The sequence below is a fragment of the Anopheles maculipalpis genome, chromosome 3RL (assembly GCF_943734695.1).
Source record: "Anopheles maculipalpis chromosome 3RL, idAnoMacuDA_375_x, whole genome shotgun sequence".
NCBI lineage: Eukaryota > Metazoa > Arthropoda > Insecta > Diptera > Culicidae > Anopheles > Anopheles maculipalpis.
Genome location: NC_064872.1, coordinates 72502501 through 72522670, shown reverse-complemented (window position 1 = coordinate 72522670; position 20170 = coordinate 72502501). Strand labels below are relative to the sequence as shown.

At 45.1% G+C, this 20170-nt stretch overlaps 5 protein-coding genes across 10 annotated transcripts in view; 2 read left to right on the top strand and 3 right to left on the bottom strand.

The window, feature by feature from the left end:
• Positions 1–20170, bottom strand: part of LOC126561999 (protein alan shepard) — a 416355-nt gene that overhangs the window by 206827 nt on the left and 189358 nt on the right. The window lies entirely within an intron of this gene.
• On the top strand, positions 9989–11268 carry LOC126562619 (uncharacterized). The gene is made up of 3 exons (XM_050219172.1): positions 9989–10437; positions 10497–10873; positions 11083–11268. Exons 1-3 carry the CDS (start codon positions 10036–10038, stop codon positions 11264–11266), a joined length of 963 nt encoding a protein of 320 aa, XP_050075129.1. The 5' UTR covers positions 9989–10035; the 3' UTR covers positions 11267–11268.
• Positions 11388–12709, bottom strand: LOC126560965 (methyltransferase-like protein). The gene is made up of 3 exons (XM_050216915.1): positions 12591–12709; positions 11782–12351; positions 11388–11712 (listed from the first exon to the last, which is right to left on the bottom strand). Exons 1-3 carry the CDS (start codon positions 12707–12709, stop codon positions 11388–11390), a joined length of 1014 nt encoding a protein of 337 aa, XP_050072872.1.
• LOC126561874 (formin-binding protein 1-like) overlaps positions 15397–20170 on the top strand; it is a 56151-nt gene continuing 51377 nt past the window's right edge. For all 6 annotated transcript variants that reach the window (XM_050218233.1, XM_050218230.1, XM_050218232.1 and 3 more), the window contains exon 1: positions 15397–15457. In XM_050218233.1, coding sequence (XP_050074190.1) covers positions 15407–15457 — 51 coding nt within the window. In that variant the 5' untranslated portion in view covers positions 15397–15406. The remainder of the gene's footprint in view (positions 15458–20170) is intronic.
• LOC126562514 (probable chitinase 10) lies at positions 18698–19771 on the bottom strand. Its single transcript, XM_050219050.1, has one exon. The coding sequence runs from the start codon at positions 19766–19768 to the stop codon at positions 18698–18700; it is 1071 nt and encodes a 356-aa protein (XP_050075007.1). The 5' UTR covers positions 19769–19771.

Below are 20170 nucleotides of genomic sequence, written 5' to 3'. Positions count from 1 at the left end.
TAGTTGAGGTCGGCAATGATCAACGGCAGGACGGCAAACAGGTGCAGCAGAATGGTGGCGACGGCGTAGTAGCTGTAGCAGAACAGTTCCCCCAGTCCTCGGATTGATGGTGCACCGGTTGGGCAGACGGATGCCGGGTGGGACGCCGCTGTTTGATACCTTGCGCACTGGACTACTCTCATTGGAAATCGGGTTTCGAGGTGGATTTCTTCGGCGAGCGTCCGGCAAGACAGGATACGAAAGATTTCCTTGGGCAACTTTTCGCCCAGTGCCAGTGGCTTCTAGGCTTCTATTTCAAACGGATCGCTCACGGATGGAAAAAACGCAACCACCACTTAATGGACTGCGGAATGAAACGTTGACAAAAGCACTCTGGAAAAGCAAAGCAAAATGAGCGTGGAATCACATTAGTAGGCATAACCTTGAATGTTCGACGGTAGTAAAGTGTTACAGAAATATATGTACATTGAAAAGCTGTTCACGAAAAGGTTAAGTTAAAAATTACCCAAATCAAGCTAATGAACTTGGTGGAAGAGATCTTGCACTACTTCCGCCACAAACAACGATCAGTTGTGATTTGGCTTAACGATTTTCCCTTCCACGCACATTTTTGCCCATTGATGGTCCAACGATGGATTCAACCCTTGTTGAATCGACAACATTTCACACCTTTTGGCACCTCCAGCAAATGTCGGTCGTAGTGATTACGACAGCTGACAAAAGGCATATAATGTGTTGAAAACTATCGAAGCGTAACGCCTCCGAGAATGAGGACCATGGTTTTTTGGAGGCAAATTCCATATATCCAACGCAGTAAGTGACAAATATATGTGTTGCAAAACCGTTGCTTGAAGCACTCAAGTCAATAAACACTTTTGCACAGCACAGCCAATCGTCTACCAGATGTTACGGTCGGCTCAGGAGGAGATCTTGACGATATGATAATCGGTATCGGTGTCATGGCGATGATCATGGGCGAGGAACAACATCGCAGTACATCGCAGTACATCAAAGCGTTATCACAGGTTTATCTTACAGAGACATCTACAGGATTCGTACCACTTGGCTGGGTTTGGTAGGTGCTAATAGTCTAGCCGGAAACAGTGCGACGGCGTGCCTTATGGCATTCAAACTTAGGTACACAGTGAGTCACACGGTGCGGACACGGTGCGAGGCTAATTTGCACAATATTTGCTGATGATGAATAAAGCGGGATTTACCCAAATGCCGACAGAAAACAAATGACCGTTTGATAACAAGCTTCGGTACCTCACTGCTATTCGATCCCCAACGATCTTCATTTATGTGACACGTGTTTTTAGCTTTAAATCACAATTGCGACTTCTTGATTTGGGAATCATTGCACAAAATCAACGCCACCTACCAAACGCTAAAGGAAACTCACAATAATAGCCTTGTTGTTGTTTGCAAGATCTTGACAAACTGCCAACATTTCCCTGCACAGCAGGACGGTTTTGCCCGACTGAGGTTAGCGAACGGGTTCAAAAGGCAACAAAGTTCTTTCCCCCCAAACTCATCTACTTGGTTTACGTCTGTTTAGTATCAGTCGTTTCCCTCCGATTGATTCGGTTGGATCCCGTATTTGACCGTCTGTCTGGTCGAACCGGGTCCAATGATCTACAAACGATTTCCACCAAAATGGATTCTTTCGTCAAGTTATCGGAGGCTTTTCGTTGGACGATGTTTTCCCCCCCAAGGGCTCCCAGTGCACGCAGCAATGGCCTACCTCAGCTAGATATGCGACCACAATCACGTGCATCCGGGCTACCACCACCCAAGGCCGCCGATCTTCGAACCACCTCCGCGCGTGTCTCTCATCCGTGTGGTTCAACAATATGGCGCACACGAGCGCCAGTAAAGCAAACGTTGCAACATTCTACTGTGTTCATTAGCTGTAGCCTCATCATCGGTAGCCTTATCAGTACCCACTGCTCAGCCAGCGTCAGTCACGAAACTGCAATAGGAACTTTTTCTTTTGCCTTCCCCTCATCAATCCACACCGCCCGGCAATCGTTTGGCGGACGATTCTACCGTGCAACCTCCAAGGTTGGACACGCAATTGCGGTGGGGCTTTGTGGACAAAAAGTGTGCTGAACATAACAGTAATTATCAACCAGTAAGATAGAGTATGGCGCTCGGGGTAATGTATGTGTATGGGTTATGGGTACTACCTGCTACCGGAACCGCTGGAAACACTCCGGAGATGGTAGGTTCTTTCCCACTCCGGCCAACCGCTCTTCCCACTGCTCCACTGCTCGTTCTGCTGCACGGGTAGATGTAGACGTGTCAACCCATTGGAATGAGGCGCTTGGGTTGTGGCCGTGCACTGTGGAGCCCTGCAAGAGATATAGTACACCACGATGGTCGAAATGATTTTTTTTTGTCATGTAAGAGGGCATCATTTTAGGCGAGATATTTAAGAAGAAGAAATTAATTTCTTAGAGTAAATTAGACGAGTTCTCCTGGCCGTATCTTTGAACGATCTACAGACATTTTTATCAGTTTTTTTTTAAGGTTACCCTGTCTCAATCGTCTACACACAACAACATCTGCTCCAGCTGTAGTTGGATGTTGCTAACCGAGACCACCCACCACCACCACCCGAGGAAACGTTTCAGACAACAAATAAACAGTGTTGCAAAACGTTTGTCTCGCAAACGAACGCCTCCCTTAGCAACAAACGTCAGCATTCTTCGAATTCGGTTGCAAGCGGTTATGCGTGTTCCAGCGGATGATACACTCCAGCCTGAAGATTACTTGAGTAAACAGACCGTATACCGGAGACCGGCGTCAAGTTGGTAAACGTGTAGAGCGAGAGAGATCGACCACAAAGGCCAACGACGCGAGTCCGATCGGAAGTTTGGGTTTTGGGGAAGAATTGTTTTGGCGTCAAAAATCTGTCAACTTTGCAGAAAGACTGCGCCCTCACTAAGATGGGAGGATGTGCGTCGCGTGTCGCATTGCCGCACCAGCATTGAAAAAAAACATCTCCCCCTTTCGAGGACATTTGATCTCAAGATGTCTGGCAGACACGGGGAGGAAGAATGTTTTGTTTATTTTATCACGATCGTGTGAAGTACGGTGAACCCTGTGACAAGCTTGAGCAATTCTGTGCCTGATAGGACGCTTTGAACGAATAACTTATGAACAGCTTTACAATAATCACACAATGTTAAGGAGCCATTTTTGCAAAGATAAAAATTAGCTACTTGTAGCACACACCTGCACTTGAAGGTACGATCGTTTTGGTCGTAAAAGTGCTCGCACTTTTTTCCGCTATGATTGTAGACGTTTTGAGCTGTTTTTCCATGTATTTGTAGCGAAATTGTTGCAAAAATAGATCACCCACAACTGTCGGCAGTATGACCTATTTAACATTCAATGTACAGCGAGTGACGATCACGACCACTTATCACCATCGACGTAGTTTAAGACTCCGGTCACATAGCTTGCGATCACCCACACACACTTTCACGTGTCGAAACGTATCACCTACTATAAATACTGATTAAGTTAACTACAAAAGTTTATACCCGTTTATACGAAGGAACTTTAGATATTGATCACTAAGCGCTTCTTCGATACACAGAGCGTCGACTTCAAAACTTCAAAAGTTCGTTGAGGATCGGCTACTAGCATCGACCACTGAGCGTGTTCAACTGAGATGGCGTTGCAGTTGATCGTTGATCGTGCACCCCGTCCCGAACATCCGATCGCCATTATGGCGAAACGTTCAGGAAGCGCTGTACAGGTTACTAGCACTCACACACCCTACCATAGCCCGCCTTTCCGTCGTGTGTACTATTCTAAAATTAAACAAAAACAATCTGCCGAACAACAAACCCATTACCAAAAGAAAAATCTTCCCGCGGCACTGCATCCACACGATCGTGACCGTTCGGCGGATTGTACACAGCAAGCGTGATACCGCTCGAGGAATTCAACAATTTCTCTACAACCTGGGGGGAGCGAGAGAGAGGAAACAAGTGGACACACCGGAGAAGGGTGAACCTGTAGTGGAAAAAGTGAAAATTAATTTATCCCCCTTATCCCGCAGTTGAGGGCGGGCAGGGTATGGAGCAAAAGGTTCAACAATTTCCCAAGAATTTCGAACACCATCTGTGGATCGATGCTGGTGCTAAAAGTTGATCAATGACCTAATTGGATCGGACTTTCGATATCTTTCCGTGGAAAAGCGGAAGTCTCACCTTGGTGGCGTATTTCATTCATAAGTTTTTCATCGATCGAGTAGTGGCCTGCCTTCCGGTATTCCGGTGGCGGCGGTTAGCGAAAGCAAACACGGAAGTAAGTTCCGACGCGTGCTGATCGTGTGGAGTACGAGAGCTCAAGCGCGCGCGCCTTTTAGTTGGGCGGGAAATTGGTTCGAGGTCGACCAATTGCTTGCCAAAACACGAGCATTTTCACCGCCGTGCATGCTTGAGCGTAAGTGGGGAGGATCTATGTAAACGATTGGAATTGTATGTCGTCATATAGTCAATTGAATTGCGATTCTTTTTTGCAAGAATTACTCATTAGCAACGAACTCATACGATGAAGGAGACAATGTCCCCCTAGAAAATTGCTGAGAAAGCAATTTGCATGTTTCAGCTTTATAGCAAATGGAATAAATAATGGAGACATGATCGTTCTGCTGCCATTTCCGAGTAACTGTTTTATTATTGCGGAAAAGACTCATTTGAATAAGGGAGAGAAAAGAGATGCTATTTTCGATGAAGCAGAATTAACAATTATAATCTCGTTTCTAACAAAGGCCACCGCTTTGTTGGCCACGTGCTATGATACACCAACAAGCGGTTTTGTTCTGTAGCATCTCGTGGCACACAACGTGCACAACCGCAGCTCTTGCTCTTGAATGTTAGTCAAACATGGCGCAAACGTGCCGCCATTTTCACTTTCTCTTTTCTATCTCTACATCAGCCAGATAGTAAAACTGACTTACAAAAAACAAGATCAATTTCAGCGTACACGGCGGAAGTCGGAACATCTCCCAAGCGTACGTCAGTCGTTTGGAGGGATGAATTATTCAGCAATGGAAACTGCCCGTCAGCGTCCGCCAATTAGCATCACAATCGGGTACTCCACTCCCGTGAGCTACAAGTGTGTTCGCGGCCACCCAAGTCTGACGAAACATTTGGCGCCATTGAGCAGTGGGCTACAACGTGATCGGTTGGGTGACGTTCGTGCGAAACAGCGCGCGGAATCGCAGGGTGACATTTTGATTGTTGCGCTTGATCGATCTTCCCCCAACAGTATGGCGCCGTGCGTAAAAGGGGAGGGTTCGGGTGTCGTTTGAGGGTTCTTTTTTAATTGGTTTGATTAAAATCAATTCTATAAGCTGTCTGGTGCGTTTGGTTTTCATTTCGAAATCATTTAGATTCTTTGGAAATTAGCTTTCGATTGCACCTTATCGGCAACACCGCTCGGGAAACTTCAACTGCAATTTTATTTTCGAACTAATCAAGTTCCTACGCAGATCATTATCAGCTCAAAGCCAAGCCAAACCTCTAATCCCGTAAATGGATCGATGGAAAAATTGGACGCATTGATAACGCTGCCCAAATCGTTGGAGGGTTTGAATGAAGGCATAGTTTTGTATCAAGCGTTTGATTTGACAGCACGTGGAGCACATTTTATGGATGAATTTTTGTTTGTGGTTGTGAACACGACTTTAGCTTCTTACACATTTCGCCTTCAGAATGATAATGGAGGGTTTGTTTCTGGTTCTTTCTAGAATGATAAGCTTAACGATTGATATCGATACTTTAGGGTGACTTTTCCGCTGACATTGCTGCGACTCAACTGCATGAATGCATTTTTTAAAAGTCTTATTTGTAAGGATTCCTTACCATCGTCAAGTTAGACCAATTTATATACGAGAACATGTGTATCATCTTCTGTTCCTGTGTGTGTTTATAGGTATGTAAGCTCGAGTTATGTACATACAAAGCGAACATAAAGGTCTAGATTGAAACGTGGCGAGCATATATGCGTGAAACCACCACAAGCTATTTCTGTAGTTGTGTGTAATGCTCAATGCTCAATCTTCACATGTGTTAACCACGTTGATAATCGTTTCGCTTGAGGTGATCGTGCCTATATGCTGTGCTACCAACGCACAGCAATCAGTGTCAGACGTGAATGTGAAGTTCTCTGATTTTCCCTAACATCCCTAACATCCGCGACTTTCCCTACCCAATGTTTGGCACGACTTACCATCCTAATACTTACCAGTGTAAATGAGATACAGCTACAGCACAGTTACGCTTAAGATTCAGAACAATTTGGCAACGAATGAGATATGACTGGTTATGGGTCACAAATCTGTTGAGATGTCTGCTCTTGGATGTACTGCACAGCTACGCTTTCCAGAAGACACTCACTCTCGATCACACTCGATCAACTAGCAATGATGAAACCCTGCTAACCGACAGCTCAACCACTTTCTCCAAACGATTCCGCTCACTTTCTTCACTGACCGAGGTCACCGTGAATGGTCGGCACCGTGTGGGCAACGGTAGAGGAGATTTTCCTTCACTTCTGGATGCAAACGGTTATGCAAACCTGGCGCACACAAGCTGCAACGCTGTGAAATTGGGGGCTAGTGCGATTTCAGCGCAGGGTTACTTTACGACACGGTGTAACCTTTCGCGGACAATCTGCGACCACACGAACACGAACTAACACACCGCTAATGCACTGCGAACCGGGATGTCGGAAAGACACCACACATATAAAATAATATTAACCAACGTAAGCTCACGAAAGCAATAGAAAACTACGGATACACCCCGTGGGACTACATTTGTAACAGCCAGGAGGGGGTTTGTTTTTTTTTTTTTTTTACGGGGATCTCGCGTGTGAGAACTTTGATTTTTTTTTCGGGGTGTTTTATGATGAAATTCACGTTATAAAAGTGCACGTTTTTCGTGCAGCTCACGCACTATGATAGCGGATGACTCGAGATGTCTTGCAATGGCAAGGTTAGTCAGACAAGTGTGTTAAGCTGGCACGGTATTTCATATCTCTCCCCCACATACAGAGCCACTTGGAAACAGCACAAGCAATCACAACTACAACGATGCATAAAAGTGCGTGTGCATGTACGTGTGAGAGTGTTTGACATGAACATTGTGCCAGTCAATGACAAGTTGGAGTTCAAAAGAAACGCATTAGTCATTTAAAAATATATCCTCTTTATAAGGAATCAAGACAGGCAAATTTAAATTTAAAAAAAATAATAATAATAATCTCATAATGTCTAGCTAAGTCCTGAGGGCTAAACATTTGATCATCTGACTAGAAACGAACATAAGATAAAAAACGCAACGAATTTGGAACTTTTCAGGCCGAGAAAATGCATCATACATTTAAAAAAAAATTGTAACAAAATTCAAAAATTTTCTTTTTGTCCCAATTCACGTTTCACGTACGACTACAGTTGGAGCAGCCCTAAAGTCGATCAAACAATCTCGACGAAACCGCGGGTAATTACAAGTCGACATTCACGCTCCACTGAAATCACAGGGTTACTAGGTTGGTTGCTATGGCAACGTGTTGGTCGACTATACACTTCGTTACAAATAGGTTTGATGTGCAATTTAAACTTTAATTTTGTACCAGATTTAATTCAACTACACAATCAAGCACACCTCTAAACTGTTCTTTCTCTCTCGTAACTCGCACTGGACCAATAGTCACCAAGGTAACGCAGCTATAACACGGCTCCCCTTGTCGACCGTTACTGATATTTTTAAAAGCAGAACACGTGTTTACACGATTCAATTTCGCACCGTTGTGCACTTCTACACTCCACCACAGTGTTGGAGGTAATGAATTTTAAGAGCCTTTCTTTTGCATTTTTGCACGACGCTTTGTTGATTCAGATGTTAGTTGGTTGCGAGTATTTTGAAACCAAGCATGACGACATCAAGATTTGTTCAGCTGTTTGAATGACGAACGTGACTGTATGACGTCCTCGGCCATCCTCCGAAATTTGTCAGCCAGTGTTCATTTTCGTACAACAGCTTTTTTTAATAAGAACTGTACATCTCATATCAATTTAATTCATTATAGTCTGTTCGTTTCGATTCACTGTATCGACAAAAACACGAAACAAAAGTCTGTGGCGAAAGAGATCATCAGAGCATCAGAGATTTAAAACACAATCATCTTGCAAGCTGGACTGATGCTGGGGTAATAAAAATTTGCTCCTTTCCGAAAACAAACAAATCACTCTCCAACCAACATTGCACGTTATGTTCTAAACAAGCCCCCGGACAAACCTTGGGAGAGACAGAGAGTGAGAACGCAAAGCAACAGAAGCAACATGGAAACAGGTCCCTGATTGTCTCACAGACCATCATCCCGAATGGAGCGCAAAATCCAATTGACACAGCAATTGAGCCCGATTGTGCATCAATGATAGTGTCCATCAACAATCGAGCCTCCGCGTCGAGCCGTGTGTCGGGCGGTTCAGCTTCCGCGTGGGGAGCTACGGTACATCGGGAGGAGAGGGAAATGGCAATGGCATGGATGTGTTTGGACGTGAGCCGCCAGTCATCGGGTGCGAGAAAGCGGAAGAGGCTGAGATATTTACGTTCCGAAAGGGGTTTGTTGCTGCGAGGAAATCCGACATTTGGGTGTGTGTGTGTGTCTGTACTCAGATGATCTTGTACTTTTTAAAGTTATAAAAAAATTACTAACTCTTAGTAGTTATCAGCATTTCGAGCATTCCGAGCATTTTCTCCTCTTCTCGAGCCGGTTCACGCTTGCAGGACATGCGCAGCAACAGTGCGACTTTCCACGTGAACCGAAGGTCATGGTGACGTCCGTTCGTCTGCCTGTTCGTCGCACAGTCAGCCAGATTTTCTGCCGGCCGGTTTCTTGGCCTCCCCTCCCGAAGTACCATCACTAAACGACCCAAACAAATGCTCGTGCATCAGGTCAACCTCCTTCCAGCCGGTAGACGATGTCTCAGATGGTGTTTGCTTCCGTTCCGAGGCGGTCGGTTAGTTTGTCGGTGATTGCTGCTCCCTTCGCTTCGCACTACCAATTCTGGCGAATCTTCGTGTCTCGTGTGTCTTATCAAAAGCAGGTGAGATTTATAGCCGGGATATATGCGAAATTGCTGCGTAATGTAGGATCCACATTCGAGAGAAGATGCAGATGTACAGTGATAGTGTGCACAGGTGTGCAGCAGCAAGTGCAGTGATATATTTACCCTTAACCTAGTAGTAGTAGCCCAGTAGAAAATTGAAGTGTGAAAAAATTAAGTTTTTTATATAAAACGACTTTGCAATTTGGAAGTTGCGCGTTTTATACAATTTTATTCCAATTTATGAATGGTTATTGTTTGCATCACATTGTTGCATCATTACATAAGCACGAAGCGTCAACATCTTGGAACTTGGATAAAGGGCAAAAAGGTTAATAGTTAAAAATCGATTAAAAAGCAAAATAAAAGGTTGTTTTTCGATTATAATTTAAATAATTAAAAATTCTTGGGAGACAACGAAACATATTTCCATTGAAAAAAATAATAAAGAAATAAAAACCAGTGACTTGGATAAATTCAAATTTTAACGAAACTTAACTTATCTAGATCAAGATCTTCACTTACCTAAACACACACACACTACCTCAAACAAATCGGATCGTCTAGCTTAGATTAGAAAGGACCTTCTGGAAGCCATTTTGTAGTCTATATATCGTATCATTCTAGTCGATTGTATACATATTTCTCTGTGACAAATTCGGGCTGGCATTTTCATTATTTAACTTATTTATTAAAACTTTTGCTTTTAAAATTCCAAAACAATACACACACATCAGGTACGACGATCTATGTTTCGTTCCTAAGCAACGATCTCCGCGTAGTTTCCGAATGCAAAGGATACTAGATTCTTTAGCTTCTACATCCTCTACTTGCAAGTTTTGTGTTTCCCCCTCTCTCTATTTCTAGTGGTATAAGAACCAAAGCCAACAGCACAAAAAATGGCAGAACATGCAAAGAAAGACATGAAACACATACTGCAGCTGACGAAGGAGGCGCGCCGAATCTTTCTCAACTCGTTCGATACCCTCATGTCCGACTGTGACGGTGTGCTGTGGAACTTTACCGGTCCGATCCCGGGCGTGGACAAGGCACTACAGTTGCTGCGGACCAATGGTAAGAAGCTGGCCTTCATCTCCAACAACGGTATGCGCACGATGGAGGAGTATCAGAAAAAGTTCCACGCGCTCGGTATCGATGCACTGGAGGAGGAAATTGTACATCCTGCCCTGACGACGGTTCACTATCTAAAATCGATCCACATGCAGGATGCTGTGTATTGTATCGGGACGGAAGTTTTTAAGGATTATTTGCGGAAAGCTGGCTTTAAAGTTCTCGACGGGGTAAGATGAATCTCCATGTACTCCAACCACAATTTTAACCCGTTTGATTTTTTTTCCAGCCAAAAGAACGATTCCCGGATAGCCGCGAAGCGAACCAGGTGCGCGTTTATACGGACTACTTTGAGCAGCACGGACCCAAGGTCGGTGCCGTCGTGATCGATATCGATGTGAACCTCGCGCTGCAAAACCTCATGAAAGCCAAATGCTATCTGGAGCGTGATCCGAACTGTGTGTTCATTGCCGGCGCGACCGATTACATTATACCGCTCGATACCAGCATGGATGTAATAGGGCCAGGCTATTTTATCGACATTTTGGAACGCTCAACCGGACGGAAACCACTCGTACTTGGCAAACCGGGCAAAGCGTTGGCCCAGGTGGTGCTAAAGCAGTTCCAAATTACCGATCCCAAGCGTGTCCTGTTTGTGGGTGATATGTAAGTATGCTGCTCTTACGTGTTTAAGGCCGACCGTCGAGTATGTGTTCTGATGAATTGTGATAAACATAATATGGTGCGATCAATCACTGATAACCGGGAGGGGAAACGTTGTGTTTAAATTAATTTCCGGGCACGTGTTGGCGGGGGGAAAATGATAAGCTCAGATGTGAATGATGCTAAAGCTGATTCTACTTTTTCTTCTACAGGATGCCACAAGACATGGGATTCGGTACACGGTGTGGTTTCCAGAAGCTGCTCATGCTAAGCGGTGGCACACCGAAAGACGTACTGCTGGCACAGACCGATCCCGACCAGCTGCCGAACTATTACGCAGACAGTTTCGCTGACTTTATCAAGCTTTATAATGATACTATGCATATCGAAGAATAAGAATAGTGTAAAGCGTGATTTCGTCGTCTCAAATTATGTAAACTTTATTGTATTTAGCTCCTAGAAAACCCACCAATAAACAAATCTTGACGTATCAAAAGGCAACTTACGTCTGAGCTTTCTACACCGGGCCGTCCTTAGGTTTCCGGAACTTGACCTGCACCCAAACGCGGTACATCTTTATCAACTTGCCCCGATTTACCTGTAGCCTTCGGTCGACTATGTTTTGTTGCTCGATCAGTCCCGCTTTCGTGAAGAGCGTTCTCAAGTCTTCCTGCGTGAAGAAGTAAACGAGCGTCCCATCGCCACGGGCGTAAAAGTTTTCCTTCAGGCATTTGCCCGGTTTGAATCGTAGCTGGGCGAGGTCATACCGCCCGTAATCGCGTAACATCACCATGCCACCGGGTTTGAGATAGCGAGCGATTTGGTTTACCACGTGTTGCATGCTGAAAAGGAGGAAATTTTTGAAATAGAAGGAGGGCAATTTACTCTGCAACGAGATGCAAAATACTTACCGTTCCGGATCGATTGCAGATAGGACAAATATCAGCACAACTATATCGATACTATTTTCCTCAAATGGAACATCCCACCGCTCCGCCGTTGCATCCAGCACAAACGCTTGGCATCGTTTCGTATCGTACTCCGGACTTTGGCACATAATGTCTATCGCTTGGCGAGAGAAATCACTGGCGTAAACCATCAGCTTCTCCTCGTCGCTATACTTCAGTATCGGAAACACAGTATTTCCCACTCCACAACCAATCTCAAATATCGTTCTTCGTTGCTGTTTGACTTCTGTATCCGATACTGCAACCCTACTGTGAACAGTTTCCCCATCCGGTAGTACGCGTTCGGGAACATCGCTGGAACGTTTATAGGGCGCTAGCTCAGGAAACTCCGTAAACAACCAGTGTCTATCTTTGAAAAACCGATTCTGATGTACGCCATAGAATCGATCCCAGTTCTGATCGGCTTCCTCCTCCAAGCGAGTCGCTTCCTCCTCCGACATCTTTATGGTTGAGTTTTTCTTCACGCCCTCCAGAGCGGCATGCTCCTGCTCCTCGTCCCATTCTACATTGTCCCTGTGGGAGTGAGAAAAGAAAGTAAGAAAAACACATTCAGCATTGTTCACGTTTTACCAACACCAACCACGAATTGAAACTGAACACCTGTGAAGGATCGCGCAGGAAACGCGATCCTCCGCCGGCTGGTTTTTTGCGATAACGCGTATATTCGTAGTCACATTTGTGACGCACTAAGGTGTGGCACAGGGCAAATGGTGCCAATCTAGCATTTTTAAAGCTGCTAACCAATATCCTACCAAGCATTGTGCTGGAAGACATCATCGTCGGCAGAGAGGAACCGATTGCCGAACTGTGGTCGTATGCTTTGCTGTTCCGATTTCTCGAGGACAGCTGTTGAATCAGTTGCTTCGGACATTGGAAAAACACAACGGCGGGCCTTTACGATTAAATTACTCGATGATTTGTCTTCAAACGCTACACATTTTGCCGGCACAGCTATTTATTCAATTAACATGATTTTCTGCTGTTTTTGTGGTTTGTTGTGACATGGGCGCTTGACAAGACTGCGTTTATATTAGCAATTTGAAATCTCTCTCTCTCTCTCACTCACTCACTCTCTGTCTCTCTATTCTTCTGAACTAGTTTGAACGCGTCTAAAGGCAGGTTGTTGTATTACTTTAGCTTAAAAACAGATTAAATTGTAGCTTTTTTTCATAAGGAAAATAATTTGAAACATTTTTAAATTTTCTAAATTATTTTAACCGAATTCAATTATCCTCTGGAATGTGCATTTATTTCGAGTTCTCTCTTTCGAACTGCATCTTCGAACACCGTCGGAACTTCGAAAACTTGTTTTCGAACGGCTTCGGCTATCGCCCTCACGCACACACACACACCAACGCACATTTCTGTTTCTCTTTCTGGATTGTTCTTCAGCGCTAGGAGCAACAAAGAGAAAACATCCCACAAAAGCGAGAACACAATAGTGCCGCCCATGCTGTATCTCTTTCTAAGATTGAAAGCGGTTTTACATGAGCTATTTGCGGTAAAGCAGGGATGATGGGAAAAAAGCGAAAGAAGAAGTAGCCGAAGGGATGGAGAAAAAAAGTTACACACACACACACTGCTCAAAACCTTCGCGAACCTTAAACTGTGTGGATGTGCGTCGTCTGCGCTCCGCGAAACTTTGAGCTAAAATCAAGCAAATTCATCTTAAAACGTGGTAAATAGTGTTCCAATCAACTCTTCGGGAGATTACCTGTATTTTGAGCACAAATGTTTCTTTTTGGTGAACAAAACGGTTGTGAAAGTGTTAACCCGTGAGAGCCCAATGGCTGTGTTGTTAGGTTGCGGGCGTTTGTTTGCCGTGCCACAGTTGCTTGAAAGGGCTGTGTGTGCGCGCGTGTGTGCATGCCTGCTTCATGTTCGATGTGTCGATTTCTTCCCATAAGTTAAAGTTTGTTCGCCCCCCAACAGTGATGTTGCTGAGAAAATCGCTTTTTCTATTTGCTAATCTTGCTAATAGTCAACTTTATCAACAAATCTAGCCTGTGTGTGTGTGTGTGTGTGTTTCTTAACGGGTGTGTCCGCGGGTGTTGCTGTATGTGTTGGTTGTGTCGCTAACAGTGTAAATAGGGGACAGGCGGTCGGTCGCCTGCTCATAAGGGCTCGTTATCAACGCGGTTCTCAATGTTTTTACCTTTGTCACGATTGCAATCTTCCGCTTGTGTGGTATCAATGAAGTGTAAACACTTGCTTACTAGCTCGTTTCACATGATTTATCAAGGAAGTTAGATGAATCATATAGGCAGGAATTGGCTGTGAATCAACCGGAGAAAGAAAAAAAACATTTTTCACTGTGAATATCATACGAAATGACCAGCGCATGTAGTAGCAAATGTAAATTTTTACTCGAGCTTAAATTTGATCCGCTTTTCCAGTAAAAGAACCAGTAAAAGCACGTTTTGTACTAGTGAAACCAGACCTTCCTAAAATTCTACGTCGAAACATAACAAAAGTACTTCCGGTTGGTGGGATGAACATTCCACGAAAAGTGTAGCGAAGGAACACAACGGGCAAGCTAGCAGCACAAGCACAAACAAAAACGTCATCAATAAATGTCCTCGAAACGCTGCATACCTGTGTGGGCTACGCGCGCAACGCGGATTGACTGAGCTTCTTTCTGTGTGTTTGTGTACGTGAATGCATGTCGTGTGACCTTAAATGATGATACAAAAGTTTCGAAATTGTTTATACATCTTTTCTGTGTATTTTTTTAGTATTTACGAAGCCGCAGCCTTAAACCGTTAAGTTAAAATTTATATAAACCAAGTTAAATATCGGAAACGACTGTTTTGTTCTCCATATACTCGTAACCATGGCAACCGCGCAATTTATTAGGCTTTAATAAAAATGAACAAAAAAAAAGGTGAAGTTTACTTAAATTTTTAACGAATAAAATCCTCTTCCGTTGCAGCTCCTCAATAGCAAAAGGCAAACCTTATCAGACGGAGCAGTTTGCTTTCCCTTCTTTCCGGTTTCCGTGTCACCACGGTGTGTGTGCAAGTTTGTGTGTGTTTATGTAGTGTCGTGTGTGTGTGCACGTTGGGGGTTTCTTATGTGAATATTAAGTGCATATGATAAGAAAGTTTTATGTAAAGAAAATCCAGAGCAACTGGGCCAGGTCGCATAGAATCAGTGCCGGGTTGCTAGGATAGGAAGCTGTGCTTCCTTGTGTATCGGAGTGTGTGGCAAGTGTTGAGTGGGTGGTAGCGGCTGTGCATCGCCTACCTTTATGCTTTATAATTGTAAAGTTGGTTCGAAAATTACTTCCAAGAAGTGAAAAGTGCGTTTAGTGTTTGTCTCCGGGAAGCATGAAGTTAGTGTTGGTGTTCTGAAGAAATTCGTTTAGCACAAGAATAATTTCCTCGTGGATGTGATTTTTTTTTTGTCCGAAAACGCTCAACATACCTTGGTAATCCGTGGGTCGGACGGTGTAAAAGTCACCGGGGAAAATATATTTCCTAAAGTTCCCATCCATCCAATCGGAAGTGTACACGGTGTATTATAGCGAACTTTCCAAGGAGGAAGGCCGGTGGCAAACGAAGCAACCATGGCGGCACAGGAGATAGAAAACGGCACGACCTGGGGCAAAGAGTTATGGGTGAGTAGAATTTAATTCTAGACACTCCAACTACGGGTAAATTAAGTGAAGGAACCCAATACCTGCAGAGAGTTGGTAGTGCCAACGAAGAAAAGTTTTACAAATGTGGAGTTCTAAGAGACATTTCTGTCTTGACAAATGCGCTAAATATATCCCAGAAAAGTTCGAAACAAAAAGCATCGTTACCATGTGACCTTGACGTGACGTGGAACATCTTTTGAAAACGACGCTAATACGTCGAATGATAAAATATTCCTGTTAATTTCATAAACATAGTCTCTACCGCAATTTAGACCGCAAATTGCGTGAAAATTCGTATAAATCACTGGTCACCAAGCTCTACGCTATCGATAATCGGCGGATATGCATCATGAGCATGAGTAATTCCCAGTCGGCGGCGCAATACGCAACGTCATTCACGTGGTAGTGTGCATCAAGCATTTGTAGTGCGAGCGCATTAAGAGTGATGGACAAAAACTGCGTCAAAAACTTTGAAAACTGTACACCCAAAATCGGGCGATGCATTTGCATATTTTATCAACAAAATTGGTTTGTTTTTGTACTTGCAAATACAGCATAGTTGGACTTTAACATCAGCTCTACGCTCTTCACACGCCGCTGCACGTTCAATTTCGCGTTTTCTCTTGCTCGCTCTCTGTCTCTCTCTTACTCATTATCTCTCTCCCTTGTCCTATGCTGCAGCTTCCACGACAGCAACAGAACGGAAGGGATGGAATGCAAATACACAAGACCCCCTACCTTGGTTGCCTGGCTGGCAAAATTCACCTGTAATAACCTGATTCAGATAAGGGACCGAAGAGACGGGGGGAGGTGGGGACACAGGTACTTGCGACAAAAAAAAAGCTGCAGCTTTTGTTCGTTTTACACCGTCCGCCAAGGTGTCCCGCGAGCTTAGCCGCGAAGCATGGTGGAGTTATGCTGTTCCGTTGCTAGGGTGATACACAAACACATCTGCGCGATCGTTGACAACATCACTACCACTATGGCAAACGGCTAGAGCCTGCTTTTGGTCTCGGCAGCATCTAAACACACACCTTGGTGAGCGGCTTGCCTCGTCGAAACTACGGTTGTACCCCACCATAAACGAGGGCAAGGTGTGCCGCCATAAAATCGCAACTTCTCGAACCCGAAAACACTGGCAGAAGGGTGGGAACCGAACGGGGAAGGGCACTAACGTGCTGGCGGTGGTGGAGAAGAACTTGTTTAATAATTCCTTCACTGCCAACGTGTCCGAGACTGCATTTTAGAAGCGAAACGCACATCGAGAAATGTCTCTCCCGCTCCCTGCAAATGATGCTTTGAAATGTTTAAAGTTTTTCTATTGCAAAAGAACACGTGCGCGTGTGTGTGTGTGTATGTGGGTTTGGGTGGGTGGTTGGAATTTATGCTGATGGGTGGAACCCCAGGTAGAAAGGGTAGAATGCGCGTATCGTAAACAAAGAGTAACGAAACCTTTCCATGCACAGTTCCGGACACGGGAAATAATGTTTGTGTGTGTATTTATGTTGTGCGACAATATTTTCCTTTTCCACGACGAGAGACGTGGAAAACACAGGGGTGAAAACATTCTGTAGGCGGTCTAGGGCTTGTAATACAAAAGAGGGCGACCAGTGAACTACAATTCTCCCCAACTCCTCAAAAAAAGGGGCTGTAGGTCATTCACCAGTTCTTTTTTTCGATCCCTTCACAATTACATGAAATCGAAACCAACATAAATACACACACACACACACGCGCGGATATGCTCACCTATAGACATAGTCTGACCGGAAGTTACCTGACCTGGAACTCTTCCAATTCTATGTTCCCCTTGTTGTATTTGCTGTTTGACGTTTCCCCAACAGTCACTCTTTGGCTCAGACGCGGAAAACGGTAATGCATTGATTCCGGCTTCGCATGGTGACGGAACTGGAGTGGCTTCGCCTGAAGAGTCGACTCAACGAACGACATCATTAGGAAGGTAAACTACCCCCATTTCTCCAATGACTGTGACCAAACGGTGGGCAAAAGGGAGTCCTACTACGATGCCGTATTAGCGTAACTGGGCGGACGCGTGACAGAAGCTATGAGGTCTTGCAATTATGTATCGTTTTTTTTTTTTGAGTAATTGTTTAATTTCCGCTTGAGCGATTTGTTTATTTTTGTTACTGTATCATTAAGAAATGATTTTTTTGTTTCCCAAATTACATCAGAAACCTCCTCCAGTTGGAGTTCATAATTTAACTTCGCCTCCATTTATGCTTTCCCTTCTTATACTCTTATCACACTCCTAGACTTGTGCAAACGATTTGCACAACAAGCGTCTTTATCTTGCCCGAAAATAGGCTGCAAAAGAAGTCTCTTATCTGTTTCCTCGCCTTCGCTGTGTTTACAAAGGTATCGAGCGGAGGAAGAAATTTCCAATCAGTTCAGGCTGCTCGAATTCACCAAGAAGAAGTAGGTCCAGAGCTCTATGGCTGCAGAGCTTAAAAACAGATGCACAAAAGTAGGAGATAAAGCTTTTGCGATGCCGATAAGAAAAGATTCGCGATAGCCGAGAAGGGTTTTTTGGTGCGCCCAATGTCGGATATTTTAAAGGATTGAGGTCATCACGAAAATATTCGTTGGTGAGATGCTTTTGTCGGCTAATTTTGGAGAATGGTTCAAATTAATTTAAGAAAGTAACTTCCTTTTGTAGAATCACCGTTGGGAGTATCTTTTATCACGCGATAATGATACGCAGTATCGCCTGGAAGATATCAGGAAGATATCTTGTTTTAATTTTCGTATTCAGATGTCTACATTTAGACCTTTTCGCTCGGTGATGTGATGTTGGTGTCAATTTCGAGAAACGAGAATGATGTCAAACCCGTATCGACCATGAATCATCAATTGGTCTTCTTATCTTTAAGTTCACGTTAGGACATATTTTAGTGTGTCTAATTTCGGACTAATTTGGAAATATCGGAAAACGCTTGTACAGGTGACAATCTGCTGTAATTGTTAGATGTGCTCGTATATTCTCGGGGGCTCGTGTTCTTTGTTGTTGTTATGATTAACCACCTTCGTCGGATGTTGCCATCACGTCACTAAGCCTACAGTGCACAAGGTTTCCCCCGTAAGTTAGTGGAATGGTCTAACAGGGCCGCGATAGTGTGCAGAGTAGTTGTTGTGTTGGTCTCGATCGACCCTCAGCGACTTTCGGTTCCCTGAGTTCGAGTTCTCCTTTGTACGCCGCTTTTAACCCCACATCCAGTTGTTGTTGTTGTTGTTGTAATGGTTGTTGTAGTTGTTGTTCTGACCACAACCAAAAGCGCCCGGTGGACATAGATTGGGACGGCATTCAACACTGGGGTCACAGCAAGCCTGGAACGGCCAGTCACAGATCTGCTTGGCATAGTTAAAGTGAAGTCCAGCAGGGCATGCCATCGGACAGGCACGGCCACTGACACATTTGGCATACACGCCACAGTTCTGTCCAGGCAGCAGGGTCGGTTTCAAGCCGTCGAACATCGGGCAACGGTTGTCTACTGGGCAGTTGCTTGCACAGATACCAGTGCCGCTGCACGGAGGCTCTGGTACAACTGGCGTTGGTGGTGGTGGTGGTGGCGGCGGCGGCGGATAGATACCACCACCTCCTCCGCAATCTCCACTTGGTCCGCACGGGTCCGGACGGCACTCGACGTTGGGATCACAGCAAGCCTGGAACGGCCAGTCGCAGATTTGCTTGGCATAGTTGAAGTGAAGTCCAGCAGGGCATGCCATCGGACAGGCACGGCCACTGACACATTTGGCATACACACCACAGTTTTGTCCAGGCAGCAGGGTCGGCTTCAAGCCGTCGAACATCGGGCAACGGTTGTCTACTGGGCAGTTGCTTGCACAGATACCAGTACCGCTGCACGGAGGCTCTGGTACAACTGGCGTTGGTGGTGGTGGTGGTGGCGGCGGCGGCGGATAGATACCACCACCTCCTCCGCAATCTCCATTTGGTCCGCACGGGTCCGGACGGCACTCGATGGAAGGATCACAACAGGCACGGTGCGGCCAGTCGCAGACCTGCTCGCGGATATTGAAGTGAGTACCACCCGGACAGAGGGTTTCGCAGGCGCGCCCACTTTCGCACTTGTAGAATCGATCACAGGTCGGACCGGCGAGCAGAATCGGCTTGGATGGGTTGAAGATTGGGCAGCGAGAGTTCACCACACAGTTAATCAGGCAGGGCGTAGTTCCCGAACAGGGCGGGTTCTGGAAGACGGAGAAAGCCTGGGTGACCGTCACGAGGACGGCCAGGACGAGTAAACTTCTCATTTGGCTAACACTGGTTGGTCGTTTCCACTAGAATGGTAGGGTCCACTGCTAGGTCTCGTCGTACAGAGGCCGACGAAAACTGATGCCTTACCGTCGTTCTGGTAAGGTCTTTTATACGAAGCATTTTCTGCGTGGCCTGCCGGCTCTCTTCAAGGCGAAGGTAGAGGACATTTTTGGACATCGTACAACCGCCCTGATAAGATGCTTGATTTTTGCGAAATTAAGACATCCGGAGGTGTGTGTGTTGGAGGACTTCGTCTCAGGAGACTCCGATGACTGGAACGGGCCAAAGATCCTTATCACGCAGCTCCAGTGCACAGGTGTGCGGGGTACTAGGAACAAGGAACTTCCAAGTTACGGAACAGATAGCACAGTACATTATCATGTAGAATGTATCACACC

What these genes read in the sequence shown, in the direction of transcription:
- LOC126562619 (XM_050219172.1), top strand. Translation starts at nt 10,036, where the DNA reads ATGGCAGAACATGCAAAGAAAGACATGAAACACATACTGCAGCTGACG. An exon ending in GCTTTAAAGTTCTCGACGGG is followed by an intron (nt 10,438 to 10,496) that starts GTAAGATGAATC and finishes TTTTTTTTCCAG; the next exon opens with CCAAAAGAACGATTCCCGGA. An exon ending in GTCCTGTTTGTGGGTGATAT is followed by an intron (nt 10,874 to 11,082) that starts GTAAGTATGCTG and finishes TTTCTTCTACAG; the next exon opens with GATGCCACAAGACATGGGAT.
- LOC126560965 (XM_050216915.1), bottom strand. Translation starts at nt 12,709, where the DNA reads ATGTCCGAAGCAACTGATTCAACAGCTGTCCTCGAGAAATCGGAACAG. An exon ending in GTCTTCCAGCACAATGCTTG is followed by an intron (nt 12,352 to 12,590) that starts GTAGGATATTGG and finishes TCACTCCCACAG; the next exon opens with GGACAATGTAGAATGGGACG. An exon ending in TCTGCAATCGATCCGGAACG is followed by an intron (nt 11,713 to 11,781) that starts GTAAGTATTTTG and finishes CCTCCTTTTCAG; the next exon opens with CATGCAACACGTGGTAAACC.
- LOC126562514 (XM_050219050.1), bottom strand. Translation starts at nt 19,768, where the DNA reads ATGAGAAGTTTACTCGTCCTGGCCGTCCTCGTGACGGTCACCCAGGCT.